Genomic DNA, 27,973 nt, shown 5'->3' with positions numbered 1-27,973 from the left:
TAATACACTTATATGCATGGTCTTCTACACATAAAAAGTAGAATGAAAATAAAATCTTCTTTGAATGTACAAATTTAGATTGTAAAAATGAAAAGAATAATTGTTAAAACGACAACTTTCATTTTGAAAAGTTTAAATAAACTTGATAAGTTCAGCATTTTATCAATTAAAAAAAATCATCACACCATAGCATTAAATGACACTTATAACGTTTAACTTATTAATTGACAGTATATTATTCATAACGTGATTTGATTTTGCATTCTTTTTACAATGAAAAATATGGAGATAACAAACAGTATTCAAGATCAAAACATTCATTAATACGAAATCCCCCAAAACCAATTCAAGAACAATTAAATTAGTGCTTGTAATCATATATAGCCATGTGTTCTTCATGATATGATTTACTGTATCTACAAAAAAATTTCATAGAATGCAGCGCACATTATTTTTTGTTTTCATTATCAGAGTAGCCTAGGACATTTTCTTTAACTCAACAAAACAATTTAATTGCAATTACAAATGATTTTACTACTATCACGTAAATATACCTTCCAAATAATGTAACTAGTCGTACTTAAATATGCTTAAATTATTTTAAATTAGTAAAGGCACAATGCAAAATCCAGTGAGTTTACAGTGGTTCATGCTTTTGAGTTTTTCTTGACATATTAGTTGGTAGTTCATCTGAAGATTATATGATATGTCGGGTAGGCCTGACTGTCATGAAATATCACATACATTTCTGGATTAAAAGGATTATCAGAGGCAGAGTCATAGGTCACATGACTTCCTGCGCCTGGCTTTGGTGGCAAAACATTCATGCTACTTTTCCCCTCGCAAACATCACCAGTCGCAACTTGAACAGAGAACATGTGCTTTAGTCCATTAGAATCAGGTCTGCAATATCCAACAGAGTAGGACGCATGCACAGCAAAATAAACTCCTGCACCATATCTCGTACCTAGTATTTAAAGAAAGCATTCCTTATAGAAAATAATTCCAATTAAATATGAATAATTTGCAGTAAAGATCAACATGTGCATGGATGCATGGAAATGCATGTAATTACAGGGCATTAAATGTGTTTGCTGTAAATATGTTTACTGTTCAAGCTTTATAAGTTCACATAAATTCATTGGCCGCAGTGCTCGGTTTAGTCACAAATTTTACTTTACAAAAGAATATGTACATGTAGATTAACAAAAATAGGTTTTTTGCTTTACAAACACCATATTGAACACGTTGAATCTAAAAATCTAGTTTACAATACGTCAACTTTGCAAATCGCCGTTTATAGTTCTTTGAATCCATAGTCATGACCCAGTCCTTGCACACAAGAGCTCTCATAAGAACATATACACTATGCCATATTGCTACCACACCACAGGGGTATTATCATTACTGACATTTCCACTGCAACCCAGAATTTTAGTTTATATTATTTTTTTGTTACCCCAGTACATATATGGTTGCCCTTATAGCCAAGGTTGGGTAGCCTTGGAATCTATTTTAAGTTAATTTAACATAGTATTTTTTTTACATGAACATTATTGTAACATGAGGTTATTTTTTTACATACATTCATCTTTCATACTCCATTCATTCAGCTGCATGCATATGCAGTTATCATTGTCCGAAAATAATTCAGATAAACAAAAATAAAGAATTCATTGTTTTGTAACAACTAATGTTGTAGGGGAAATAGACTTAAGTATCAGTATTATTACCTATGGAGAGCGTTGTCCAGCTTCTATTAAAATGTTCTAATTCACAATTTTTTGTATAAATGAATTTTTCACATTTATAATAATATAATATTTCACATTTAATTCCCATTAGTGATGGTAGTTCTTTTTTACTCCTTTTCTATAAATATGCCTTTTTGCTATACATAATATTACATTAAAAATGTTGAAATATTTGTAAAGTCTACCTAGTAAAACAGCAGCTTTGTTCAATGTGATACATGTATTTAAATGAATTATTCTTTTATTCATGTTAATATATTATCCTATATTTCACTTACAAAAATTCATTCCCAAAATAAATGGCCTATAGTTTCTACATTATGTTTACAAAAAGTGCAAAGTACCGAGTCTGCATTTCCAATTTTATATGGAAATGTGTTAGTTGCAAGAATTCGAAGTACAATTCTATATTTAAACAACCTAAATTGGACATCTTAAGTTATTTTAAACAAAACAGAACATTTTGCTTTTTCCACCATATATCATTTACATTCAAGTCAAGTTCATTTTCCCATTTAAATTCCCATTTTGGCTTTTTTTCCCATTTCTGGTCAATAATGATATCATAAAAATCTCTCGAACGTTGCTAATATTTCTTAATTTTTGTAAAAATTCTGGACAATAAGGTATACTTTAAACAATATATTCTGTGTTATAATCTTAATGTAACTTTTTTATGCATTCTATTATTCCTAAAAAATGTGTTTAAGGAGGTTTTAAATCATATTGTTGACAAAAATGTTCATAGTTCATCATTGTATTGTCACTATTGAAATAATCTAATAAACGATGCACACCATTGACAAACCATTGTTTGTAATAAATATGTTTGCTATTAATACATATAGTATTATTAAACCACACAGGGCTAAGAATCGAGTTTTGACAATTAATACATTTCCTTAGCTAAAAAAAAATGTCAACAAACATCTCTCCAAAACAGATGTTTACATACTTTTGACAAGTTATTTAGTATTTGTCTTCCAAAAAGCACAATATTTGCTACATTTGGAAGAGTACTTATTAGCAAATCTTTCTAACTTGACAGTCAAGTATCATTAAAAAGTCAACAACTCCATGTAATATTTAGGCTTTTACCAAAAGGATCAAGACACATAATTCTTAAACCTCCTTTTTCATAACTTTGTATAATATTCTTTTTTGCCACTCTTGGAGTTTTATAATTCCTTATGTAATCATTAAAAATTGTATCAATTTCCTTTATCTTTTCCCTGGGAGAAACTGTGTTGGACATATGTCAACTGTGTTGGACATACGAGGGTTGTTTAATTAAGCATTGAATTCATATTTTTGGCTGTCTTCGGTCCTATAATACACCTGGCCGTGCCGACAAATTGAATACCGCGCGTTAGCGCGGTATGATAAATTTGATAAAATAAAAATATACTCAATATTTGAATTTCGTGCTGCCCTATATCGTTATACTTTTACTAACGTTGCTGTAGCGTTGTATGTCATACAGTTCAGGACAATTTTTTTTTTGAACAGCCCTCGTATGTTATTTGCGTGTTGAGATTTTTTTTCTTATTTTTTCTTTCCTTTGCTTTATGAGATGAATAATAAATAGTTAGACTTCTTATTTTCATTAACAGTACATCCAAAAATAAATCCTTGAGAATATGTAATCCAGCATCAGGTCCTGGAGTATATGGGGGCATTGTGTATTCTGCTACTGAATCGTTAACAAACTATATTCTGTGTTCCTTAATAGATAATAATAAAATCTAAAAAAAAAAACCTTAACCCCGTTGAAATCATTAATTTTAAATTCAATAATTATTGAATGGTCGGTTCTGTACCCTGGAATGATCTTAACATTTTCCAAAATTGACAATAATACTTCAGATATAAGAAAAAAGTATAGCCTTGCATGTTTATTCGTATTTCTACGGCTCCAAGTGTTTTTTTTAATTTTGGGTATTTTATTCTCCAAGGGTCCAAAAGATTAAATTTATATTTTTAGGTTTTGTATTTCTACCCTATTTTTAGGATTATTTTCCTTAACATAAATATGGCAGTCTAATTGAAAATTTTGAACTAAATTCCAGTCTCCACACATAATAAAAATTCAATACCATATTCCTCGATTATATTACCAATCTCTCTGTAGAACTGAGGATCATCTCTGTTTGGGCAATATAAATTAACAAAAGTAATATTATATATCTATTATCCACCATCATATTAGTAATAAGGAAATTTCCAATAATGTCAGGCTTTACTGTAGAAATATTAACTTCTATATTATTATTCATAAGAGTTAATCTTCATCTAGCATATGTTTTTCCTGCAATCCTCATAATATAATGGCCCCACTGAGCATAAACTGAGCTTTTTTCATTCTCTGTACAATGGGTACATGCATCTTGAAGACAATATATTGAGGACTGTAAATATCTAAGATAGCTATATAAAACTTCTTTTCTTTTCTTTTTTAATATCGTTTAAACCCCAAAAGTTTACAAAAATTATGCTTAAATGTAATACTTGCTATTAAGGTAAGATAATAAGTATCTAAGTATATTGCATATACACACCTCATACACAGCATTCTTACTTAAAGCACAAAATGCTTCCTGCATGCGTACTTAAACACCAATAAAAAGAGAGAAAATCAGACAAGTATGTGAGGCTACCTATCAAGCCGTCTGAGACCCTCTAGTCTTAACTTATTGGTCTATACCGACTAGAAAAAAGAATTTTGTCTCAAATACCAGTGGGCTACCTTTAGGATTCTATACAATTCAATAGCCCTATTAAATCATTTAAATGTACCAATATGTATGTTAACATAGATTATATTTGGCAGAAAACAACACTACAGTAACATACTACACATTCTGATAATTATGTTAACTTCCATAAAGGGAATGGAAAATATCAGACTAGTATGTGATGCTACATATTAAGCCGCCCGAGACCCACTGGTGTTTGCTTATTTGTCTATAACGACTTAAAAAATTGTCTCAATTAAGCTACAATAATCCTAGTAAGTGTATGTTAACATCAATTATATTGGAAGGAAAAACAATGCAACAGTAATATACTACATATACAGTAACTGATAATTATGTTAACTTCCATAAAACGAATGAAAAAACAATCGAAATCAGGCAAAACATAAGTTTTTTGGTTTATATTTGTGCTAGAAACACATGCATATTGTATACGTTTTGCAGTTTTTAGGATAACAACTTGTACATACCATTCCTGCCACAATATCCCCTATTAAATCCATTGTTGATAATTTTATCTAGAGTGTCTGGGTAGGTCCCATGCCACAACCATTTCTGAGGATCTTTTCCATTCTTTACTTCGATTTCCTTCCGTTTTGTAACATATTGCTGATATAGATATGGGTTCTGCACTCTGCGTATCTACATATAAGTATACAAATATGACGCAAGAAAACATATTTTTTAATTTGAAAAAAGATTTTCTGTGAGAAAATATTGATTATCAAAAAAGTATCTTTGATAAGTCATGCAAACAACAATCAAATTACGATACATAAAATAGATAAGTCTCAAGCCAATATGAATTGAAATTTATGGTGTAACATCCCTCTGCTAAAAGAGATACATTATAATTTACTGACGAAAATTTTCCATGAAGTTCAATGTATTATCTTGTCCGAATGTACAGAGTTCTTAAATGAGGACCATTTTTATAGTCAACTCAAGAAAATCTAACCTAAGATGTCGATTTTTAGTTTCTATTGCCAATATGTTTATTAATTATCTATAATAGTTTACCTAAATCATTTATATTAAGTTCCTTTAAACTGTGAAATTTGAGATATATCTATCTCTTAACGTAAAAGTCATTTAATTGTTTTAGAAATTTCAGATGCAGAATTGTTTATAAACTTTTAATTAATATTTTGTTTCACTAGAACTTTTTCATGGGCGAAAATGGAAAAATAACTCTTGTTGATAGATGCATATATTTTTACAAGCACAGTAAACAATTTGATATTCTGATTAAAAAAAAAACGCTTCATTATACATTGTATTTTCTAATCAGAATTCGATAGGTATGACATTAAACATTATTTTCGTAAATACCTCATATTTTAGATTTTATTGTGAGATAAAAAAAAATATTGATATTTCTAATTACCATATCAAATTTTCTTCACATCATGATTAAATATTAGACATATTTTTAATTTCTGAAAAAGTAAGCAACGCTTCGTACTTCAAACTATTTACCATTTGAACCTTTGTCTATTGTTATTGATAAAAATCAATATGTTGATTTAAAAAAAAAGATGGTGAACTTAGGAGCAGAGTGATTTTTCACCTTAAAGGGGTTTAAACATTGAATGCTGTTTTGTTTACAATTTCAAATATCAATTTATAACAGAATACCCTTTTTTCAACAACCTTGTAAAAAGAAGAAAACATTAATATTTCATAAATTCTAATTTGGTTGATATGGCATCTTTAGTATTTTGGTTTGTATAATTATTAGGCCTTTGTTTCTATACTGAATTTGACTACGGATTTTTCTATCTACCTGAACAATATATAGAACATACGGCGAGTGTAATGGCTGACAGGGGATGCTAATTACTCCTAAGCTTCTGATCCCACTTCTGGAATTTCCGACTACAAAGAACTGTATAATTTATAGAATTTTAGATCGACCCCCTGCTCGTTATCTTAATCTTTTCCGTTTCTTAAGATTTTAAAAAATGTGAAAGGATCATAGACCTAATTTGCATATTTGTGCTTAGTAAAAAATTGATTTCAGTATACAATTCTCGAGAAAGTTCAGTTATATGATAAATCTCACATGAAGCACAAAGAATTAATAATAAAAGCAATGCAAAAAGCGACCTTAATATACCAGTCAGTATAATTTCAGGATGATTGAAAAGATCTTATATATATATTTTTTCACAAACAAAATATATATTGATACACTGATTTTTATTTCTATATACTTTTTCTTGGTTTTATTTTTCAATTACTGTCTTGATGCTTTCTTTTTATTTCAACAAATAACTGATTTTGTATTTTTTCTTTAAATCTACTGCCGTTTTTTTTCTTCTGGTTTACAGATTAACCAGAGAAAAATTGTAGGATAGGATTTTTTAGCGTGATAATGTAAAGAATATTATGTCCTATACCTCTGAAATTGACACTGTTCTCTTACTGGAGACCATGAACTTTGACATGACATCGTGGTACTCATTGTCCCAATGGTTCAAGGTAATCTCAAGTACAGTATGATTATTTGTCATGCATGTCCATGTTGTTGGCAGCTCAACAGGAAAACCTTGAAATAATTTATAACATCAAATTATTCTTTTATTGATTGGTATTATTTTTCTCACCATTAGAATTTTTTTTTAAATAATTGTTTTCGTATAGGGTTATTGACATTCCATTTCTACAGTGTTTCTTAGGTTTCACATTAATACTGGAGATATTATTTCTTCTTATTATATCTTGACAAATGTTTTTAACGCGATTAAAAAAATGTAAAGTTGATCTTCATGAACTTTATATATATGGAGGTTTAAAATTGTACAATCAATATTTAAATATCTGTACTTAATCTGCATTTACTTGTGCATTTTCTCCGAACTGCTTACCTAACATATGAGACACACTTTGGTTATATACTCTGTTTGTACAAGCATAACTTCTGCTTTAGAAGACCTATACAACTAGGACCCAATTTAAAAAAAAATGATGCAATTGCACAAGAGCAAGTCCCTGGTGTCTGTGTTAAACGCTGGTATGATGGTATGTTTCCATGTTCTCATAACTGTTGAGATTTGGACAATAGTTGTCTGTTTGTTAAAAGTTGGATTCCATTCCTTTCGAAATGTCTCTCCAATAGTGTTTGGATTTCACTCTCTCTCTCTCTCTCTCTCTCTCTCTCTCTCTCTCTCTCTCTTGACGTTATTGTTGGTGCATGTAGAAACTTATTTGAAATTAGAATCTTTTAATTCATGGGGTACTCACACAATTTCCATACAACTCGCAATACCAGGATTGATCATAAAACGTTCGCAAAGTATCTCTATACACGTATTTACAAAACAATTCAGACTACAATGAAATTCTGCACACATGCATGTATATAGTCATAAACATGTTTTTAAACTATCAGATGTTTAGTAATATATCAGTTCATGTATGAGCAATGTGAAAATGTTTTCAATGTGTAAATCGCTTGTGACAAAAAATAGTTGACTCAGTCGTACTCGTTCAGCGAACGACTGTAAAATTTATGATATATCTTAGAAATTCCTTTGCGTATAATAATTTGTAAAGGTTAAAACAAGGCTTACAAGATGTTCAATCATTAATTGGATTGATAGTTTTAGGAAGATGTTAAAAAATGATGTTCATTCTCGTGCCCAGTAAAAGTAAGCTTGAAATGAGATGTGTCTTTAGTTACATACTCAGTAATTTGTAATTGAAGATTGCCAAGTTACAAGTACAAAAATAAATGAACATCTTAACAATAAATAATTATGAATCCCTAAAACATAATTATTTAACACTTTTGATATATCAGGTATGATAAAGAAAAGGGACCCTGAATAAATCCACTTTGGATAAACGACACATCCAAGATAGAGAAGTCGGGTTATGATGGTTACCATACTAATTCCGGGATAGGATATCCTTTTCCACCCATTTTATTTCTAGGATTGACCATTTGTATCAAATAGGTTATTGTTGTTAGAAAAAATAACTCGCATGGTAAGTAATATAAGACTCAGAAAAATCATTTCTTCTTTGAACAGTACGCTTCGTAGCATGTCTAATCACGTCCCACAGTGGAATTTGTACCAGCGACCTAATGATCAACTCCTTACTTGAAAACTCTAGAGCAAACACTTTAATCATGGCGACGTAAAGACTTGTAGTCTAGCGCCTTAGTTTATCTTATTAATCATCTTCGGGAGATTAAGATAAACGAAGTAGCATAAAATCTCAGAAAATCTTTTGAAAAATTTCACATGAGCAGAAATAGATTTTGCTAAATGAACTGACCCCTCTTTTGTGTTAACAAGTTTCTGATTATGCGTAGTTCCCGTGCAGAGAGTCTGAAAACCTCGAGAAAAAGGAACTAGACTTTTATGCTTACTTTTGGAATCAATAGTGTTAGCGGTATGGAATTTGCTGAACTTACTATCAAATTTACAATTCCAGCATCACATCCCTATGCTAGAGAACTGGGAAGAGAGAACAAATATTTTTTTTCCCTGATTTTCCTTTTCAGAAATAGATCTATGTCTGGGGAAAAGAAAATCTAGAAAATCTGTTGAAAACTTCCTAACTGAGACTACATTTTGTCATTTTGGACTTTGTCGTCTTTCGGACAAATCGTCCGTTATCACATTTCTTTCCTTGGAAAGGTTTTCTGCCCAGACGCGAATCTTGAATTTTCACAGGGGGGGGGGGAGAAGAGGAAGAGAGTTATTATAACGTACGTTTTGCACGTACAGGTACTTAGAAAATTTAGTAGCATACAGCGTGGTTTTTGATAGTTGGAGGTTGATCAATCTGAAAAAAAAAATACTTGACTGATCTTGGATTATCTGAACGTGTTTGAAAAAGAAAGGAAAATAAATCTCTAAAACTCGAAAATCCTATTTTGTAAAGGGGATTGGTTTCTTTTTGCTTTCACAACCGAATTTCTTAATAAATTACAGCCTTACCCTTTCACTGAACATTTTGTATAGTAAAACACAACAAAAATTTGGGACTTTCTTTGTTTACTCTTTCTTTTTTGCAAATCTTCTGGGGGTGGAGTTGGGTGGGTGGGGGTGTTGCAACCCAGTAACCCCCTCTGGATCCGCCACTGCTGCCAGAATTTTTATATTAAAAAGAAGACACAAATGCAGAATCCTCCATATCAACATGCACAGGTTTAATGAATGCATTGAGGTAGTAAACCATTGTTGAATTTGTCTGTCCTCAAAAGGAAACGTTTGTTTTTTACCATTGTCTTCGAAGTGATGAACAACTTTCTCCATTGCACTGAGTTCAAAATATATATTTATTTTGTAATGATTTGGGCCGTGTATATCGGCCTGGATAGCTCAGTTGGTAGAGCACCCGACTGGAGATGAAATGTCCAGGGTTGGATTCCCGGTCCAGCCATATATTTTCTCCTTTCTTGTTACAATTTCATCACTGACAATATGTCGGACAAATTGCTATGTGTATGGTGGGCTCCCCAATCGTAAGATGAGTCATCTCTCTATAATGTTCGAGCGACCTCGAAACTCAAGATAGATGTTCCTGCAAAAAAGTTCCCTTGCTCTCTCCATTTGGCCAAAGTAGATGTGAAATGATTTAGTCGATTGACTTGAATAAGGTTTCCAAATGTGGAAACCACTGGGGCAAAAGGCAAAATTGAATTAAATGCATCTGGAGTCTCGCAAAGGGTACCATGCAAGCCCATACAGACTGCCAAATCCAAGGGTTTTGCGTAATGAATATGCTAGGATAGAGGAATCCTTGCCCATGGTAGAAATTACTTTACAAAAGCTGTGGAAAGGTTCCAGACTTGAGTTGACTTGACTATATCAATATATGCTGGAAGAGAAAGAGTGTCCCAAGATAGATATCTGTTGAGTTGGTTGTAGAATTGATTTAATATGAGTCCTGAAACCAAAAGCAGTAACATAGTTCTCTGTAGTTGATGCATTAATGTCATTCAATCTTCATATTCAGAAACCAGCCATTCAAGTACATATAAATAAAAATTTCTTTGCAATAGATGATTAATAAATATTCTTCTTTCTGCTATGGGGTACCAACTGAATTATTTCTTTTTCTCATAGAATTAGCGTAAAGTTTTCTTTCTGCAAAGGTTTTCACTAGTTGCGCTTTTGTAAACCCCCGCAAAATATCTATCTTCTTATTATTGAGAGAATATATACTGAAAGGATTAAGAAACGCATATTTAACTTTTGAGTTAAATTAAAACAATATTTCGAATATGTTTTCCAGCATTTTTATCATACATTTTAATTCATCTTTTATCAACAAGTTACCAAAATTTTGTGCGATTTTGATTGATAGTTCCTGAGATATTGATATCAATATGGTGACACCCCCCAAAAATAAAACTAAAAATTCTCATAATCTCCCTTTCGCATCAGTAACAAACTTGATTTTTCTGTGCATTGCGTTCACCAGAGCATTTATTTTTTCAAAGCATTATTATTCAACCCTTTCGACGGTAGTCTTGATGGCTGAGATTAGCTGTACTATTCCAAAGTCAACCAATCCCCCTGCTCAATCGAATCTCGCGAATTTTCGATTAAAGAAAGAATATACAGAACCCAGCAGGTTAAGTACTTGTGAATGTTTGTAAAAAAAAATATCGACAAATATTAGCTACATTTTCCAGTGTAAACATGCTAAAAAACATTACGCAAACGACGCGTACGTGTGCGTTTGAGAGTAAAATCGACGTAGGCAGGCCAAGCTCGCGGCCTAAATTAGAGTGGAGAGTTTCTGTCAGTTTAGGGTGAAAAAAGTGAGTATGTTTGTCTGCTGTATAAATATCAGTTTTGGTGATAATGCCTTGACAATAACCGAGGTGGCGTGACGAAAAGCCCTATTTTGTTGTGACGTTGGTACGCGCCAACGTCACCGTCATGGTTGATTGGAAACATTTTAAGTTCACTCTCTGACAACCAAAAAACACTTTTACTTGGTTGAAAAGTTGAAAACAATCTGAACATCAGTATGTTTTTGCCTTTTTATTCACTTGTGCAATATTGAATTCAATTTCTAAACCCACAGTAGATTCCGTCAGCCATACCACGATTGCAAGAAATTTATACTGACTGCAAATATGCAAAAACGATGTCTATAACTCTAATGCATAGTATGGTACTACAAAATTTTATAACAAAATTATCATCATTAACATGCACGTGTTTTTGACTTTTTATCATTTCCCCTACGTGATGCCATACATTTCATGGTTGAGTAGTTTTGACTAGTGATTTTAGTGCAAAGTAACCAAAATAAACATCTGACCAATTTTCATATTTTTCGGTCACATAGTCAGAAAATTTTCCCATATCATGTTCTTGTGCGTTTCTTAATCCTTTCAGTATACTTATAAAGAGAATATACAAAGCGGGCCCGATAAGATTTTTTTCGATTAACATTACCTCCTGTTGTTCTTTTTTCAAAATCTGAATAGTTACTTTATACGTCTCATTATCTGATTCTTTATAAGTAGGTACTGTACATTTACGCTGGATTACCTCATCCACATTAGTTAATGTGTTCAAAATGTACGTATTGTAGATTTCTAAATATATGCGTGGTGTTAATTATCGCATAATTTCGCGAGAAGCACCACATGGAATAAAATTATTCGCCTTTATTTTTATGGTGCCGAAATCTATGTGAAATCTCTTGAACAACCCTCTGACGTTGAAGAGCCCATTGGCGATACGTACTCGCGAAAAATAAGGATCTACAGTATCCATGGACAAAGATTACTGTTTGGTAGATGTTCATAAAAGGATAAAGTGATTTCACATGTTTGATTTGAAATCTCCTCTATTATATTAAAAAAACCATTTACAAAATCTTTTCATTTATTTTAAGTCAACTTCCGTTTAAATTCCCTCCACTCTACTGCACATGAACCATTAACTTCTGCATACACAGAACCCACAACAGAATTATCAAACTCCGAAAATTTCCATGCTTAAGAATTCAACAATATCGTCATATGAAGCATTGTTCAAATCTGGATTATCATAACCTTTTTTGACTTCATCAGGTTCTGTCCGACTCTCTCGAGTGTTGGTCATCTAAAGAACAAAATACATCAAACCTCGTATATCTACTCCCTAAACATACATCAGACTTTGTAGATTGTTTTCTCCTACTGTGTTCTAATTATTTTATTCCTGCTTATCAAATTCCAGAAGAAGGTGTCTTGATGTCGTTGCCACTGTCCTTAAATCTTTCCCGACATAAAAGAGAAAAAGTTACTAGTACTCAAATGTGTTACGAAAAACTCTCTCCCAAGTTGACACCATATTGTCTCCTAGGGCAGAGGGATTGCGATTCTGATACAATAACGATAAACATATAAATACATTGAGTGTGTATTGCCTTACAAAGGGAATTTGCGTTGCTGGATTCGACACTGTTACCAAATTCTTTTCCAATTTTCTCACTTAAACTAATTAACATCAGTTTTCTTTCCTGGAAGAAAAACCAAGGCGGAGGAAATTTTTGTATACGCATAGAATATGTTATCACATGGGGTATTCAAAAGTTCAGGAAAAATTGCAGGCAGTCAGTGGAAATTACAAAAAGAACTATATGCGGTATATTGCATATTTATGTCTCCAGAAAAGTCAGATTTTAAAAATTACTTGAAAAGTGCTAAATTGTTTATATAGTTTGAAAAATCATTACAGAAAATAGTATAGTTTCAAAGAAGGTCACTGACAGTTTCTGGTTTTATGACATCATAAACTATTCGAATTTAGTATAAAACTTCCGGAAAAGCAAAAATATACAAAATTCTTACTATAAAATTTATAGAGTGCAGGTCTGCCCAAGTACAATATTTATATATTACATTGATATTATAACTCTACACATTATATCAAACTATTGAACTTTAGCAGACCTGCGCTCGGTCTTTTTGCGCAAAATATTGACGTAATATAACCATTTTCTGTAGAAATCAAGGAAATTTTCAACTTAAGTCATTTTCCTGACGTCATATTAAACATATAACTTCATGGCTTATGAAAATATTTAGTGCTTTGAAGTCTGTAGATATCCCCCTATTTGAAAACATAATTACATGTATGTATTCCTCTGTCAAATTTTGATTTTGGAAGCATATATTAGCCATTACCACATGAGGTTCTTTAATGCAGATAAGTTATAGATATTGATGTACATATGCTCTTGGCAAGAAAAGAATAATTCCCTTTGTAACAAGTAAAGGGAAATTATGTCTGTGCCCTATTTCAAATTGACTGTAGCCCTAATTATAACTACCTTGATTTGTTAGTGTGCAATAGGTACGTTTTTTCTCGGCGGAATTAACCCTAGCACTACTCGTAACATAATTAAACTCTATGGAGTAACTTAGAAAGAAAAATGGGACTTTTAGATTGCCTTCTTCGGGGATATTTCTTACCTTTTTCTGCCCGTTGTATCTTGTACTTTTTCCTATAATTGTTTTTCTCACTTTAAAAAACACGCTCCTCCATCTTTTTGAAGTCAATAACATATTCAGTTCCTCTGTTATCTTTTACAATAATAGAATCCATTCTGGCCTGGTGGGCATTCTCAATCTGTAAATTGACATCTTCCCTATACGTTATCCATTTATCTGACCAGGCTTCATACTGCCATTTCACGTACTCCTGGACTCTTTTAGCACTCTCTTTGTCCTTGACCTCATGTAAATACTTATAAATAGAAACAGCTGCTTCATTTACATTTGCTGCTAAACCCAGCAGTTCTATTTTTCCATATTTGACGATGAGTTTGGTGTCTTTTGCGAGCCTTTTAATTTCATCAATCTGCAAATTAAGATTTAAACTCCATAGGGAAAAATACTATCTTATTTATTATTAAAATTCCAGTTACCTTACCCACCTTACAGTGAAATTCGAACCAGTGACCTAATGATCAACTCCTTACTCGGCAACTCTAGGGCAAACACTTTAATTATGCCTACGTAAAGATTTGTAGTTTTCTTACTGATCAACTTCTAGAGATTACGATAACCGACTTTGTATAAATTCTCAGAAAATCTGTTTTAATGACTCTATCTGCTGAAAAATTGCACATGAGCAGAAATAGATTTTGCCAAATGAACTGACCACTCTTTTGTGTTACACGTTTTCAATTATGTGTAGTTCCCTTGTAGAGAGTCTGAAAACCATGTATATATTGACGAAAGGACATCTTGAGAAAAAGGACACAAGACTTTTATGCTTACTTTTGGAATCAATAGTGATAGCGGTATGGGATTTGCAGAATTTACTGTGAAATTTACAATTCGAACATCACATCCCCATGCTAGAGAACTGGGAAGAGAGAACAAAACTATTTTTTTCCTGATTTTCCTTTTCAGAAATAAATCTTTGTCTTGTTTTTGACATTGTCTTCGACGTGATGAACAACTTTCTCCATTGCATGGAGTTCAAAATATATGATATGTTTTGTAATGGATTCGGCCGTGGGTATTGGCCTAGATAGTTCAGCTAGTAGAGCACCTGACTAAAGATGCAGGGGTCCAGGGTTCCTTACTTAATTGCAAGTATCAATTTCAATGAGTAAAATGTCTTTTATTTGGTTACACTCATAATCTTATCTTACCTGGTTATCTCTTAACATGCATTTTGATGTATCAATCTCCTTCCATTCATATTCATTCTTTGACTTCCTATCAAAATCACTGCTTTCCTTATAGTTTAAATGACTAGGAACCATAAATGTTCCATCCCTCTCTCTTTGTCGATATGTTTGACCTCTGTTCATCATATTTCCATGGAAAAGATTCTTATCAGGATATGGATAGCATCTGATCGTTTCATCTTTATCATCAAATCCCATATCAACTTAATAAAAATCATATTAATCATTCATAATATCATTCAATTGACATTAAATTTTCCGATACATTTAAGAATATATGAATATACAAGATGCGTTCTTGTTGCTGGTGCAACAAGCAGGTCTTCCGACCGATTTTTGTTAGAATTCTATGCTGCGTCATCCCATGAAATAGATTTCAGAATGTGTTTTTTTTTGTTTACGTTCATTTACAGCAGCCTCTAAAGATACCTTATGATTATTACAAGTATTACTCAAAATATCTCAAAAACAGAATTTAAAAATCGGCAAAATCTTCCATAAGTGTTATAAAAGAGATTAAAGTCATTTGCAACTGAAAAAAGACATAAACCAAGAAAAAATTTTTGAAACGGCCCCAGCGGGATTCGAACCCCCGACAGTAGGACAAAGTTTGGTTCGGTCATATCTTTTCAATAGATGCACGCATCAAGATACTGAACACATATTTAGAATTCTCATTAAACACACTATAAACTCTGTAAATCCTAAAGAAAAATATTGAAAAACAAAAAAGTTGAAAAATGTGACTTTTTGAATTCACATCCGTTTGCTACCGGAAGTGCCAACGACGAAAAATAAAGGTCATTGCCCATAACGCAGTTCAATGTTCTATCACCTCAGTGAGTTTCACTTTCATATCTTTAAACGTTCTCGAGAAAACTGCTGGACAAAATGCCTTTAAAAAAAACGAAAATCCCCAAAAATCGCAAACGGAAGTAAATTTTGAAAAAATGAAAAACACGTCTGGAGATATTTTCATGATGCATCTTCCCTGAGAAAATCTTTGAAATCTGTCCACTCATAGCTGAGACATCGGCTGTACTATGAAAATAGAATAATAATAATAACTAGATGCGTTCTTGTTGCTGGTGCAACAAGCAGGTCTTCCGACCGATTTTCGTTAGAATTCTATGCTGCGTCATCTCATAAAATTTCAGAATGTATTTTTTTATCGTCTACGTTCATTAACAGCACATCTTAACATATCTCATGATTATTACATGTATTCCTCAAAATATCTCAAAAATAGCTTTTAAAAATCGGCAAAATAGTCCATACATGTTAAAAAAGAGAGAAAAGTTATTTGCAACTGAAAAAAGACAGAAACAAAGAAAAAAATTTCAACGCCCACAGCGGGATTCGAACCCCTGACAGTGGGACAAAGTTTGGTTTGGTCATATCTTTTCAATATATGTACGTATCAAGATACTAAACACATATTTAGAATTCTCATAAAACACACTATAAACCCTGTAAATACTAAAGAAAAATATTGAAAAACAAAAAAGTTGAGAAATGTGACTTTTTGAATTCACTTCCGTTTACGACCGGAAGTGCAGACGACGAAAAATAAAGGTCGTTGCCCATAATGGAGTTCGATGTTCTATTACCTCAGTGAGTTTCACTTTCATATCTTTAGCCGTTCTCGAGAAAACTGCTGGACAAAATGCCTTTTAAAAAATACAAAAATCCCCAAAAATCGCGAACGGAAGTGAATTTTGAAAAAATGAAAAACACGTCTGGAGATATTCTCATGTTGCATCTTCCCTGTGAAAATCTGTGAAATCTGTCCACGCATAGCTGAGATATCGGCTGTACTATGAAAAAAGAATAATAATAATAATAAAAAACAGAAGGAAAACAATAAGGTCTTCCAAAGGAAGTCGGAAGACCTTAACTAGATGCGTTCTTGTTGCTGGTGCAACAAGCAGGTCTTCCGACCGATTTTTGTTAGAATTCTATGCTGCGTCATCCCATAAAATTTCAGAATGTATTTTTTTTCGTTTACGTTCATTTACAGCAGCCTCTTAACATATCTCCTAATTATTACAGGTATTCCTCAAAATATCTCAAAAATATCTTTTAAAAATCGGCAAAATCTTCCGTACATATTAAAAAAGAGAAAAAAGTTATTTGCAACTGAAAAAAGACAGAAAAAAAGAAAAAAAATTTAAACGCCCACACCGGGATTCGAACCCCCGACAGTGGACAAAGTTTGGTTTGGTCATATCTTTTCAATAGATGCACGCATCAAGATACTAAATACATATTTAGTATTCTCATAATACAAACTATAATCCCTGTAAATACTAAAGAAAAATATTGAAAAACAAAAAAGTTGAGAAATGTGACTTTTTGAATTCACTTCCGTGTGCGACCGGAAGTGCCGACGACGAAAAATAAAGGTCGTTCCCCATAATGGAGTTCGACGTTCTATCACCTTAATGAGTTTCACTTTCATATCTTTAGCCGTTCTCGAGAAAACTGCTGGACAAAATGCCTTTTAAAAAATACAAAAATCCCCCAAAATCGCGAACGGAAGTGAATTTCGAAAAAATGAAAAACACGTCTGGAGATATTCTCATGATGCGTCCTCCCTGAGAAAATCTTTGAAATCTGTCCACGCATAGCTGAGATATCGGCTGTACTATGAAAATAGAATAATAATAATAACTAGATGAGATCTCGTTGCGAGCAACGAGTAGGTCTTCCGTTGAATTTCTAGATAAGATGAGATGAGATTTTGACTGAGATTTTTGTTTAAAGAGAATGACATTGAGTTTTCCCTAGTTAAAGTTAAAGTTTCTCATTTTTATCACGATATTCTGTACATCTTTTGTTTGATAAGGCTTATGAAAATACTCCCCGTTTTCGAGATATAAAGCATAAAAATATAGCATTTTGGTCCCTTGCGACCCCTAATTACGTAACATATGATAAAAATATTATCATATATTGTTGCAAATCGTTAAGATGAATACTTTTGCTTCAGTAATGTATAACAAAATATTGATCATTAGAGAGTTATAGATAAAAGGCTTTTGGCCCCTATGAGCCTCTAATTTGAGGGGTCAGCCCCTTTTTCTTGATATTAAATGAAACGTCTTGTGATATTGAAGATTTTTTGTTCAACACTTATTCAGAGATTTCTTTTTGTTGTGGAGATATGCTCAATGAAAATATTTAGGGGCCATTCCTACAAGTCCTTAATGGGGCCGTTTTACAAAAATTCAAAGTATGCATATTGATTAGAACATTATTCTGACCATCTTTTGTTCAATATTGTTTATCAAAATATTCCCCCTTTTTGAGATATAAAGCGTCAAAGATGTGACATTCTGGCCCCTTGCGACCCCATATTACGTAATATATTATTAAAATATCATCATATATTGTTGGATATTGGTAAGATAAATACTTTTGATTCATTAATGTATAACATAATATTGATCGTTAGAGAGTTATAGATAAAAGACTTTTGGCCCCTATGAGCCCCTAATTTGAGGGGTCAGCCCCATTTTCTTGATATCAAATGAAAGGTCTTGTGATTTTGAAGATTTTTTGTTCAACACTTATTCAGAGATTTCTTTTCGTTGTGGAGATATGCTCAATGAAAATATTTAGGGGCCACTCCTACAAGTCCTTAATGGGGTCGTTTTACAAAAATTCAAAGTATGCATATTGTTTAGAACATTATTCTGACCATCTTTTGTTCAATATTGCTTATCAAAATATTCCCCCTTTTTGAGATATAAAGCGTCAAAGATGTGACATTCTGGCCCCTTGTGACCCCATATTACGTAATATATTATTAAAATATTATCATATATCGTTGCAAATCGGTAAGATAAATACTTTTGCTTCAGTAATGTATAACAAAATATTGATCGTTAGAGAGTTATAGATAAAAGACTTTTGGCCCCTATGAGCCCCTAATTTGAGGGGTCAGCCCCATTTTCTTGATATCAAATGAAAGGTCTTGTGGTTTTGAAGATTTTTTGTTCAACACTTATTCAGAGATTTCTTTTCGTTGTGGAGATATGCTCAATGAAAATATTTAGGAGCCACGCCTACAGGTCCTTAATGGGGTCGTTTTACAAAAATTCAAAGTATGCATATTGTTTAAAACATTATTCTGACCATCTTTTGTTCAATATTGCTTATCAAAATATTCCCCCTTTTTGAGATATAAAGCGTCAAAGATGTGACATTCTGGCCCCTTGTGACCCCTTATTACGCAAGATATGCTTAAAAGTTAATAATATATTGTTCCAATTGGTTTAAAATTTCAAAATATCGAAAAATCGAGCAGAAAAAATGATAAAATTTTTTGGTCACACGGGGGATCGAACCCGGGTCGCCCGCGTGACAATCCAACGCGCTAACCATTTAGCCATTGAGATCGCCGCTTCGCGTTTTCAAATGCAAATATCTCGAGTTTGGCTTTTTCGATTTTCAAACAAATTACATATTTGGCTTCTGCAAAAGGGTCTCTATTCAATTCTAAAACAAAAATATTGAAAAAGAAAAGTTGAAAAATTGCGATTTATAAAATCGCTTCTGGTATCGACCGGAAGTACTGACGACGCACGGCAAGGCGATTCTGCAACGCTATAAGTCATGAACTATCATATCCAATTAATCTTCAGTTCATATCTGAAGCAGTTTTTGCTACTAAATCAAGACAAAATTGCATTTTAAAATCAGAAAATTGATCATATCTCACGACCGGAAGTGACGACGTCAACGAAAAAAATTTCCAATAAGGTTCAGATCAGTACCTATCAGATGTGAAAGTTTCATGAGGATCGGCCCAGTAGTTTACGAGAAATCGCGTGCACAAAATCGGTAAGAAAAATAATAATAATAGGGAAAAAGAAACCGAAGAATAACAAGAAGATCTTCCGTTGGAGACGGAAGACCTTAATAATAAAAAACAGAAGGAAAACAGTAAGGTCTTCCGAAGGAAGTCGGAAGACCTTAACTAGAGCAAAGCTCGTTGCAAAGCAACGAGTAGGTCTTCCGTCCGATTTTGACCGGAAGTGACGGAAGTTACGTCAACAAAAGAAAGCAATGAGCATATTAGTCTCCAGTGACTTTATAATTTCAATTTTGCATCAAAACCTTCAAAATAAATTTTTTGGCTACTTCCGGTTTGACCGGAAGTGACGTCGACGGAAGGAAAATTAAGTATTTTGCTTCCAGTAACATATGTTACATAAAAACATATCAAAAACGGCCAAAATATGCTTTTTTGACTACTTCCTGTTTAACCAGAAGTGACTTTTTTGACGACTTTCGACAATTTGGGCTTCATATCCAGCTTTCATCAAAGCAGAAAGACCAGAAAAAACTCATATTAAACCATTTTTTTTCTATTTCTTTTGATTGAAGAGAGAAAGTAAAATTTTTCGTCAACTTCCGGTATAAACCGGAAGTACTTCCAATCGATGCTTTTTGTTGACGATTGTGAATGTAAACATAAGTTCTTTTTGCCTTTATTCAAGATGATTAAATTTTTCAAAAAATCTTGAAATTAAACATCACTTCCTGTGTCGACCGGAAGTGACGGATGCCAAATTGAAAGAGTAGTACATATCTTAAAGAGATGTTTTACCATACCAGAAAATTTTGTGATTCAGTCTTGAGTGGTTTAAAAGAAAATGCGTGGATAAAATGACGATTTTAAAAATGAAAATCGGACAAAAAATGCGACCCGAAGTGATTTTTTAAAAAATGAAAAAAAGGTCTTGAGATATTACAAAAATGCATTATTCCTGAAAAAATCTTTGAAATCGGTTCAGCAGTTTCCGAGATATCTCGTGTACTATGAAAAGGGAAAACTAATAATAACAGGAAACATAAGAAAAACAGTAAGGTCTTCCGAAGGAAGTCGGAAGACCTTAATAATAAAAAACAGAAGGAAAACAATAAGGTCTTTCGAAGGAAGTCGGAAGACCTTAATTAGTTGATATTAAATATGAAAAATTGCCGAATCGGCGTAAACAACAATAATCAAAAAATTCAATCTAATAAATTCAAAAATGAACCAATGATGTTTTTCACTGCTTAACATAAAAATATATTTTTCTAATTTGCATCGGTTCTTTCCTTTCTAATTTCTTTTTCTTAGATATATATATATTTTTTCAAAATTTTCAATACCTTTTTGCAGTACCTCCACTTGAGAAAGGGCATGCAGTGTAGATTTAAACACTGGAAACATTTTGCTCTGGAAAACTATAATCCTTACTCTCTGTAGGTTCAATGGATAGTATTTACTAATGGCTCTAAACATGCACTGGGAAATTTCCGCAGGGTCAATATCAGCAACTCCTAAAAAATAAATAAGTATATCTCCATCTCCTAAAATAAACCATTTTTTTTTCGTGATAACTAAGGTATCCAAAGACCATTTTTGTTGGCTATTTCGAAAGTTAAAATCTGCGTTTTATGTTTCCAGCCTTATTTAAACTAACATGCTAAGGAGAGCCTTACATTGTAATCTCATGCAAGTAAATTATATCCTTAAAAAGATAATATTAAGATTAATAATGAAAAGCTCAAAGGTCAGTCAAAGTGAAAGGAAATAAAAAGATATTTAGACATAAGTAGTTGACCTATATATGCATGATTTTTTACACAATTTTTAAAACAATACACCAAAAATAATTTCAAAAGTCATTCCGATAGCAGAAGCACCTCATCATGTGGATCATCGAAATATGGCTGAAATATTGCCGACAATAATAATCAATCAATCTCACCATGTGGTTAGTAAGAAAATGGTAAACATATTGCTGCCTATTGATAGGCTGGATTCAGTCTTTTCTTCTGCTTTATTCTTGCATTAAAATTGCAGAAATTCAAAGGAGCTAAATTGCAACGGTAAGACCTCTGTTCTTGCCTATATTCTACAAAATGTTAAAGTCTCTGTTGTCTTCACATGGTCCTAGATTTATGCAGGATATGCACTTACATCCTGTCTTGTAAGTATAAACCAGAGCCTAGGAAGCTTATAAACCAATAGCAATAATATAATAGAAGCTCTGATCTATAATAAAAGATGCACAATATTATAATGAATCATGTAAAACTAAGGTGAACGATGCACAACACAATGATTCACATTACTTTACCTTATTATAATTATTCTATGCAAAATGTTATCTGATTGGTTCTAGATAATCATGTGACGGGGTCATTAAACTTCATATTACCCTGTCGTTGGCATGCTTTCAATCATATTGTTTGTATTCGGATATCTAGTGTATTTTTCCGCAATAGTTACCATCTGTTGAATGGAAACTCCCGAGAGAAGTATACATCACCAAAGCCTGGTTACGCCAGAAAATTGCTGATTATTTTATCAGAGTGTAATGTGTCAAAGGGTTTCAGCAACTTTAATTTACATTAAAATTAAAAGTGAACATAAGAGTGGTGCCGAATTAAAAAGTTAATGTTTTTTATGTTTTTTCGGTATAGTAAAAAATTATTGCATGATTGAACGTTCGGAAAAGATGAAGATTTATTCGTCAAAGAACTTGAAATTCCTCTCGGGGAATATGATTTTTTTTGGCTGAATAAATCTTTGGATTTCCCCTACGATCATGCAATCAATTTTTAATGCACAATACAATACGGATCTAAAAAAAAACATAAGTCATTTCTTTTTAAAAAAAATTCTCACCTGTTCCTAGGGCCGGGAAGGATATGGACCTACACCCTGTTTTGTCAGCATGTGCTAATGCCTTAGCCACCATACGCTCCAACCTTTCTGCTGATAACTGACCTTTCACATGAATGATGTACTTACAATCCATGTTGCCTCCTGATGTAACAACAAAGTCTTCTGATGAGAAAGACCGGGCTACAATACAAATTTACAACATTTATTATTAATACTTATTTAACAGACAAGATAAGATATTGTGATAAATAGAGGGAAATTTGGACCACATAAGTGCACTGCGCGATGTGTTTTTATTTTGGTTTTAAAATCTACTTATTCTCCTTTAAATGGCCATTAAAATTAAAGTTAAATAAAATATAGAAAATATAAACAATTTCAAATGGATGTGAATTAAAAAAAAATTACCGGATACTTTATAATCAATGTACTCTAAAAGTACAGGTTTTTTAAAAGAGAATAAAAAAATCCCAATATATTGCTATGTTAAAAATTATATCGCTTACTTTGGTCCCACCCTATGTTCGGAAGACCTGATTTGAGAAAAAAAAAATTATCTACAATAGCTGAGGATGCTTCAACATAAGGTTAACCTTTTCTGACTTGGAAGATGTATTTTTTAAAGAAATAGAAATTTGAGTTTAAAGCGTATTAATCGGAAAAAGACTTAAGGACAGATAGAAGAATTTTTTTTTTTATAAATATTATTTGAAAATTACAACTTGAATCACGTGTATGAAAAATATGAGGTGAAATCAGGTGCCTTGGAGGAGTAAGCATCACATGTTGACTGGTATATATACAATTCCCTCATTCTCAGGAATAAAACGAGTTATGAAAATGACTTTTAATTAGTAACAATTACAATTTGTCATTTTATTCACTGTTTATTCCGCAATCCTATAAAAGATTTGAGTCTGTCTATACTGCAATAATCAGTCTAAAAGATTATTCCATCCATTTTGGACTAACGATATAATGTGTTTATATAGCATCAAAACGTCATTTTTTTTTAGAAAAATTGTAAGTAGTACAATTTCCATGCAGGTAGTCAAGCACTCATTTACACGTAATTTACAGTACCTGTATATGCTAGGTATCGAAACTGTCTCTCAAAATTTAAAGGGTTTTATGAATTAACAGTTCGATATATTTGCAAAGAAGATCAAAAGTCAAGGTCAAATAGACTATCCCTTTGTACCACTTCTCGCTCTGTATGCCAAATAGGTCCAAAGATATATTTTGTTTGTATCATTCTTCCTACAGTTGCTGATTATTGTACAAGCATTTATCTAATCACCTGAAATTCTTTAGGAAAACATTTTAAAAATATACATGTACTACCTACCCTCTCTTCGACATTCTGCAAGAATTCTGTCTCCCGCTGCTCTAAGAACAGCCCTAGAAACAGCACCTTGATAATATTTTAAAGACATTAATTATAGCATGTGCTCACAAAATATTATTCCTTACTACGGTGTTTTTAAAGCAATTACTTTAATATTCATTGAATCACATACCTATGCTGAAATCCAGACTTTCTGAAATACAGCTGACAATAGCATCAGTATTTTCTTTTGTTATGTCCCCCTGTCTTACCTCAACGTTCAATTCTCCGATTTTCCGTTCACCAGCATCCATATCTAATGATTTATAAGAAAGTATATTTTTCCTTTATGGTTTCTATGAAATTGAACAATACTAACTGAACAATAACTCGAGGAAAACATAACAATTTCTAAAATCTACTTTTCTAGTTTGAAAATAGCGTGCCTCCTCCTTTATTTTCAGTGCTCTTAAACACATTTTTATCATTCTTAATTCTCATTTACTTTGGTGAACTCTCTAAGAACTGATTGTTCAGAAAGGCATCTGTATCTTCACTTTTAATTTTCATGTAGAATTACATACACAAATATATAAATCAATTTATATTTCTGCCTTAATGTACTTTCATATAATTTTTTTTAATTTTACAAATTAAATGATTAATTCTATAATTCTCTCTGTTTCTAACGAACCTTTATCTCCATAAAATTCTTTCACATCCTGTCCAAATCTTTTCCTCAAACACCTAATGAATGCCGTCACAATCTTATCATCGACACCACAGAAGAAGATCTCCTTTATCTTGGAGTCCTTGCCCTCCCTTGACTTAAAATGTAACTGAACAGAACTGACAATAATGTCAACAGATTGATCCACGGGATACCCCAAAATGCCCGCACTGAGTGCAGGGATAGCTATAGAGCAGTAACTATTCCTGTCTGTTAGTTCCAAACATTTTAAAATGGCTTGTCTGAGTTTTATCTCTTCATTATAATTTCCACCTGTCCATCGCGGTCCAACTGCGTGAATCAACATCTTACAAGGGAGATTACCAGGTTTTGCTGGGATGGCGTCACCGTTTTGAACAGTTCCATTTATTCTGATGTATTCTTCACATTCTCTCTGTATCAAATCACCACCTTAACACAATGATCGATTATATGTTGTGAGTTTAAGTCCCATTCGAATTTTTCAATATCATAAAAAACATCAACATATTCCGAATGAAAGGCATTATATTTCTGCCTTCACTCGGCAATCAGGGCCATTTTACATAAATGCAAAATAAAAATATATTTCAAATTTTAATAAGGCGATTGATCATTACCATGAAACAGTGAAAGGACGACCCTGTACTTCAAGAGAAGAAATTATTGTTTCTGTGAACACAGTACCGTCGAAACTTTTGGTGCAATTTTTTTTATTAATAAAAACTCTTAAATGCTCTAGAAATTGCTAGAGGTTAAAACCCCTTAGGAATCAAAATCTTCATTTGCTGTATTTACGATGACATCAACTCTCACCTTTGTTACATCACCTTTCATGACAATCTTGATTTTTAAGGAATAAATTTAATAGCTACCCATTTTATACGGTATAAACTGGGTTGGGGCAGTTCACGCTTTACAAAATGCGAAGCGAAGTGGTAGGCAACATATTTTATAGGATATAAAGTAATTTTTTTTATCAAATCAAATACAGCATTAAAACCAGAATTAAATTAATTTATATGTATTTCAAATTAAAAATTCTTGCCTGCTCTAGAAATGGCCAAAAATAGACCGCCAAAATGATTTAAACCTCCATTGGTTGCATTTACGATGACATCAACTGTCATTTTTGTAACATCACCTTTCATGACAATTAACATTTTTCCACTAATATGTAAATCACACTCAGCCATCTTGACAGGAAATTTTGGCTTTGACCTTGCATCATGGCTCTCAAATGATCCACTGCTCCTCTTTTTATTACTTCTCCAGAAATTCTCGAAATGCTCTTCAACAGAACATTTTTTGGAACATTCCTTTAAAACCTGTTCAACTTCTGTACATACAGGCTGAAAAATATCCTTTGTGGAAGTGACACGGACTTCAGAAGAAGACGTCAAGATGTACAATTTTTCAACGTGTGTTTCTCTTAACTTCTTGACACAAGCCTGCCATTCATCTCTGGTCAAAACTTTCACTAGCTGTTTTACTTTAATTGCTTTCTCTGGTATAAATTCTTCAAAAAGTTTCAAGGCCTCTTCCACCATTTTCATGTTTGATGACGTCATTTCCACTTTGTCTTCTGTAACAATCCATACAGCTTTGTTGTTCTTTGTTTTCATTTCTGCAAGAAAAATATCTCTCACCTCCTTCGATTTAAACACTTCATGTCTCCCTTTAGATATGCTTAAAGATTTTGATTTTGTATTCATCAGATATTCATGCATTTTTATCAAGGCCTCATTCACTTCACTCGATTTCCCAGAGAAGTTTACTTCTTTTTTATCAATCTCAATATTCATATCAACATCAGGAAATTCTGCCTTGAGCTTCTTCTGATACTGTGTTTTCCAAAGTTGCTGGCATTTGTGAAAATCTAATGGAACATTTTTCTCAATCTTCTCTTTCTGGATTTTTATTTTCATTTCCTCTGTTTTCACAATATCTAGGATTTTTCTTGTCAGGGCCTCTGCATTTTCCTCGAACCCAACAACAACAGCTACATGTTGTTTGGATTCTAATGAAACAGCCACTTTTTCCGGATGGTATATATCTAGCATTTTTAGCTTGTCCAGAAAATTCTCCCATGCTTCTGGTAAAATTGAGTGTTTTTGAACTACATACTTGCCCACCGAGCCTTCCATGCTTTTTTCAGCTTCTTCTTTCCATTTTTTCAGAATCCCTCTAGCATTTTCCACTTCTTTAGTTAACGAGCAATGTAGCTTGACATTAAAGTCTGATTTTGATTTCGGCCATTCAACTGTTACAAACTTCTGCTGCAGTGTCTTTTCAATTTCCTTGGCTACCACCTCACAATATTTGACAAACTTTATAAAGTATTTATCACAAGGATAACTCATAGATGGCAGGTCTTTCCAATTGATTGGTTGCTCTGGCAACCCTAGTTGAGAATACAACATTTGTACTCTTATTTCTTTTCCATTAATTTTAACCTTTTCTCTTGATGCCACATTCTCTGCATCTGTATCAAAATAGAAATGTATTCTAAAATCTTAATAATACACTTGTCAATTAATTCTAATAGGTCCATTTACCACAATGCTCACCTGAGTATCTTGGGCCTGTTATTTTCAAGAATACTTTTAAAAAGGCCGTTTCAATATAATTCCACAAAAAATAAGATATTAAGGCCCTACCTAAGTCCCATAGAAAATGGTCTTGAAACTTGATACAAGTTTAATACAACATGGGGTTTACACAACATCAATTTGATAAGATTTGCCTCGCCATTTCTCACACAGAAATACCGGTAAATGTGAAATCATAAATGTTCGTGGGGCTTAATTTTCGTTGTTTTCGAGGTATGATTAGACCAACGAATTCATGTCCAACACGAAATGTAAAATGTTACATATATTAGTACTTATTACGTTTTGATCTACGAAATCAAATCACTACGAACCAAGAGATTTTCCTCAAACCACAAAAATTTGACCCCATGAAAATATGTGATTTTACAGTAGTTATTTACTTTCTCTGTCTGCATGAATAAGGCAAAATTGTAACCCTGTTTTTATTTCTGATCTTACCCCTTCGCCCATC

The 27,973-nt window shown here is 32.6% G+C and overlaps 1 protein-coding gene across 1 annotated transcript in view; it reads right to left on the bottom strand.

Moving 5' to 3' along the window:
* Positions 1–290: 290 nt before the first annotated feature.
* The window catches only part of LOC134266410 (protein mono-ADP-ribosyltransferase PARP14-like), a 39,067-nt gene continuing 11,384 nt past the window's right edge, over positions 291–27,973 (bottom strand). Inside the window, exons 5-15 of the mRNA XM_062748656.1 lie at positions 25,956–27,392; positions 24,893–25,339; positions 24,392–24,514; positions 24,220–24,285; positions 22,872–23,051; positions 21,347–21,517; positions 15,143–15,384; positions 14,016–14,340; positions 6,913–7,061; positions 4,981–5,152; positions 291–967 (exon numbers count right to left, since the gene is read on the bottom strand). Coding sequence (XP_062604640.1) covers positions 687–967; positions 4,981–5,152; positions 6,913–7,061; positions 14,016–14,340; positions 15,143–15,384; positions 21,347–21,517; positions 22,872–23,051; positions 24,220–24,285; positions 24,392–24,514; positions 24,893–25,339; positions 25,956–27,392 — 3,593 coding nt within the window. The 3' untranslated portion in view covers positions 291–686. The remainder of the gene's footprint in view (positions 968–4,980; positions 5,153–6,912; positions 7,062–14,015; positions 14,341–15,142; positions 15,385–21,346; positions 21,518–22,871; positions 23,052–24,219; positions 24,286–24,391; positions 24,515–24,892; positions 25,340–25,955; positions 27,393–27,973) is intronic.

This window comes from Saccostrea cucullata, unplaced genomic scaffold (assembly GCF_032062105.1).
Source record: "Saccostrea cucullata isolate Sc308-1 unplaced genomic scaffold, CSIRO_AGI_Scuc_v1 ctg1069, whole genome shotgun sequence".
Taxonomy (NCBI): Eukaryota; Metazoa; Mollusca; class Bivalvia; order Ostreida; family Ostreidae; genus Saccostrea; species Saccostrea cuccullata.
This window is presented reverse-complemented; position numbering and strand designations above follow the sequence as displayed.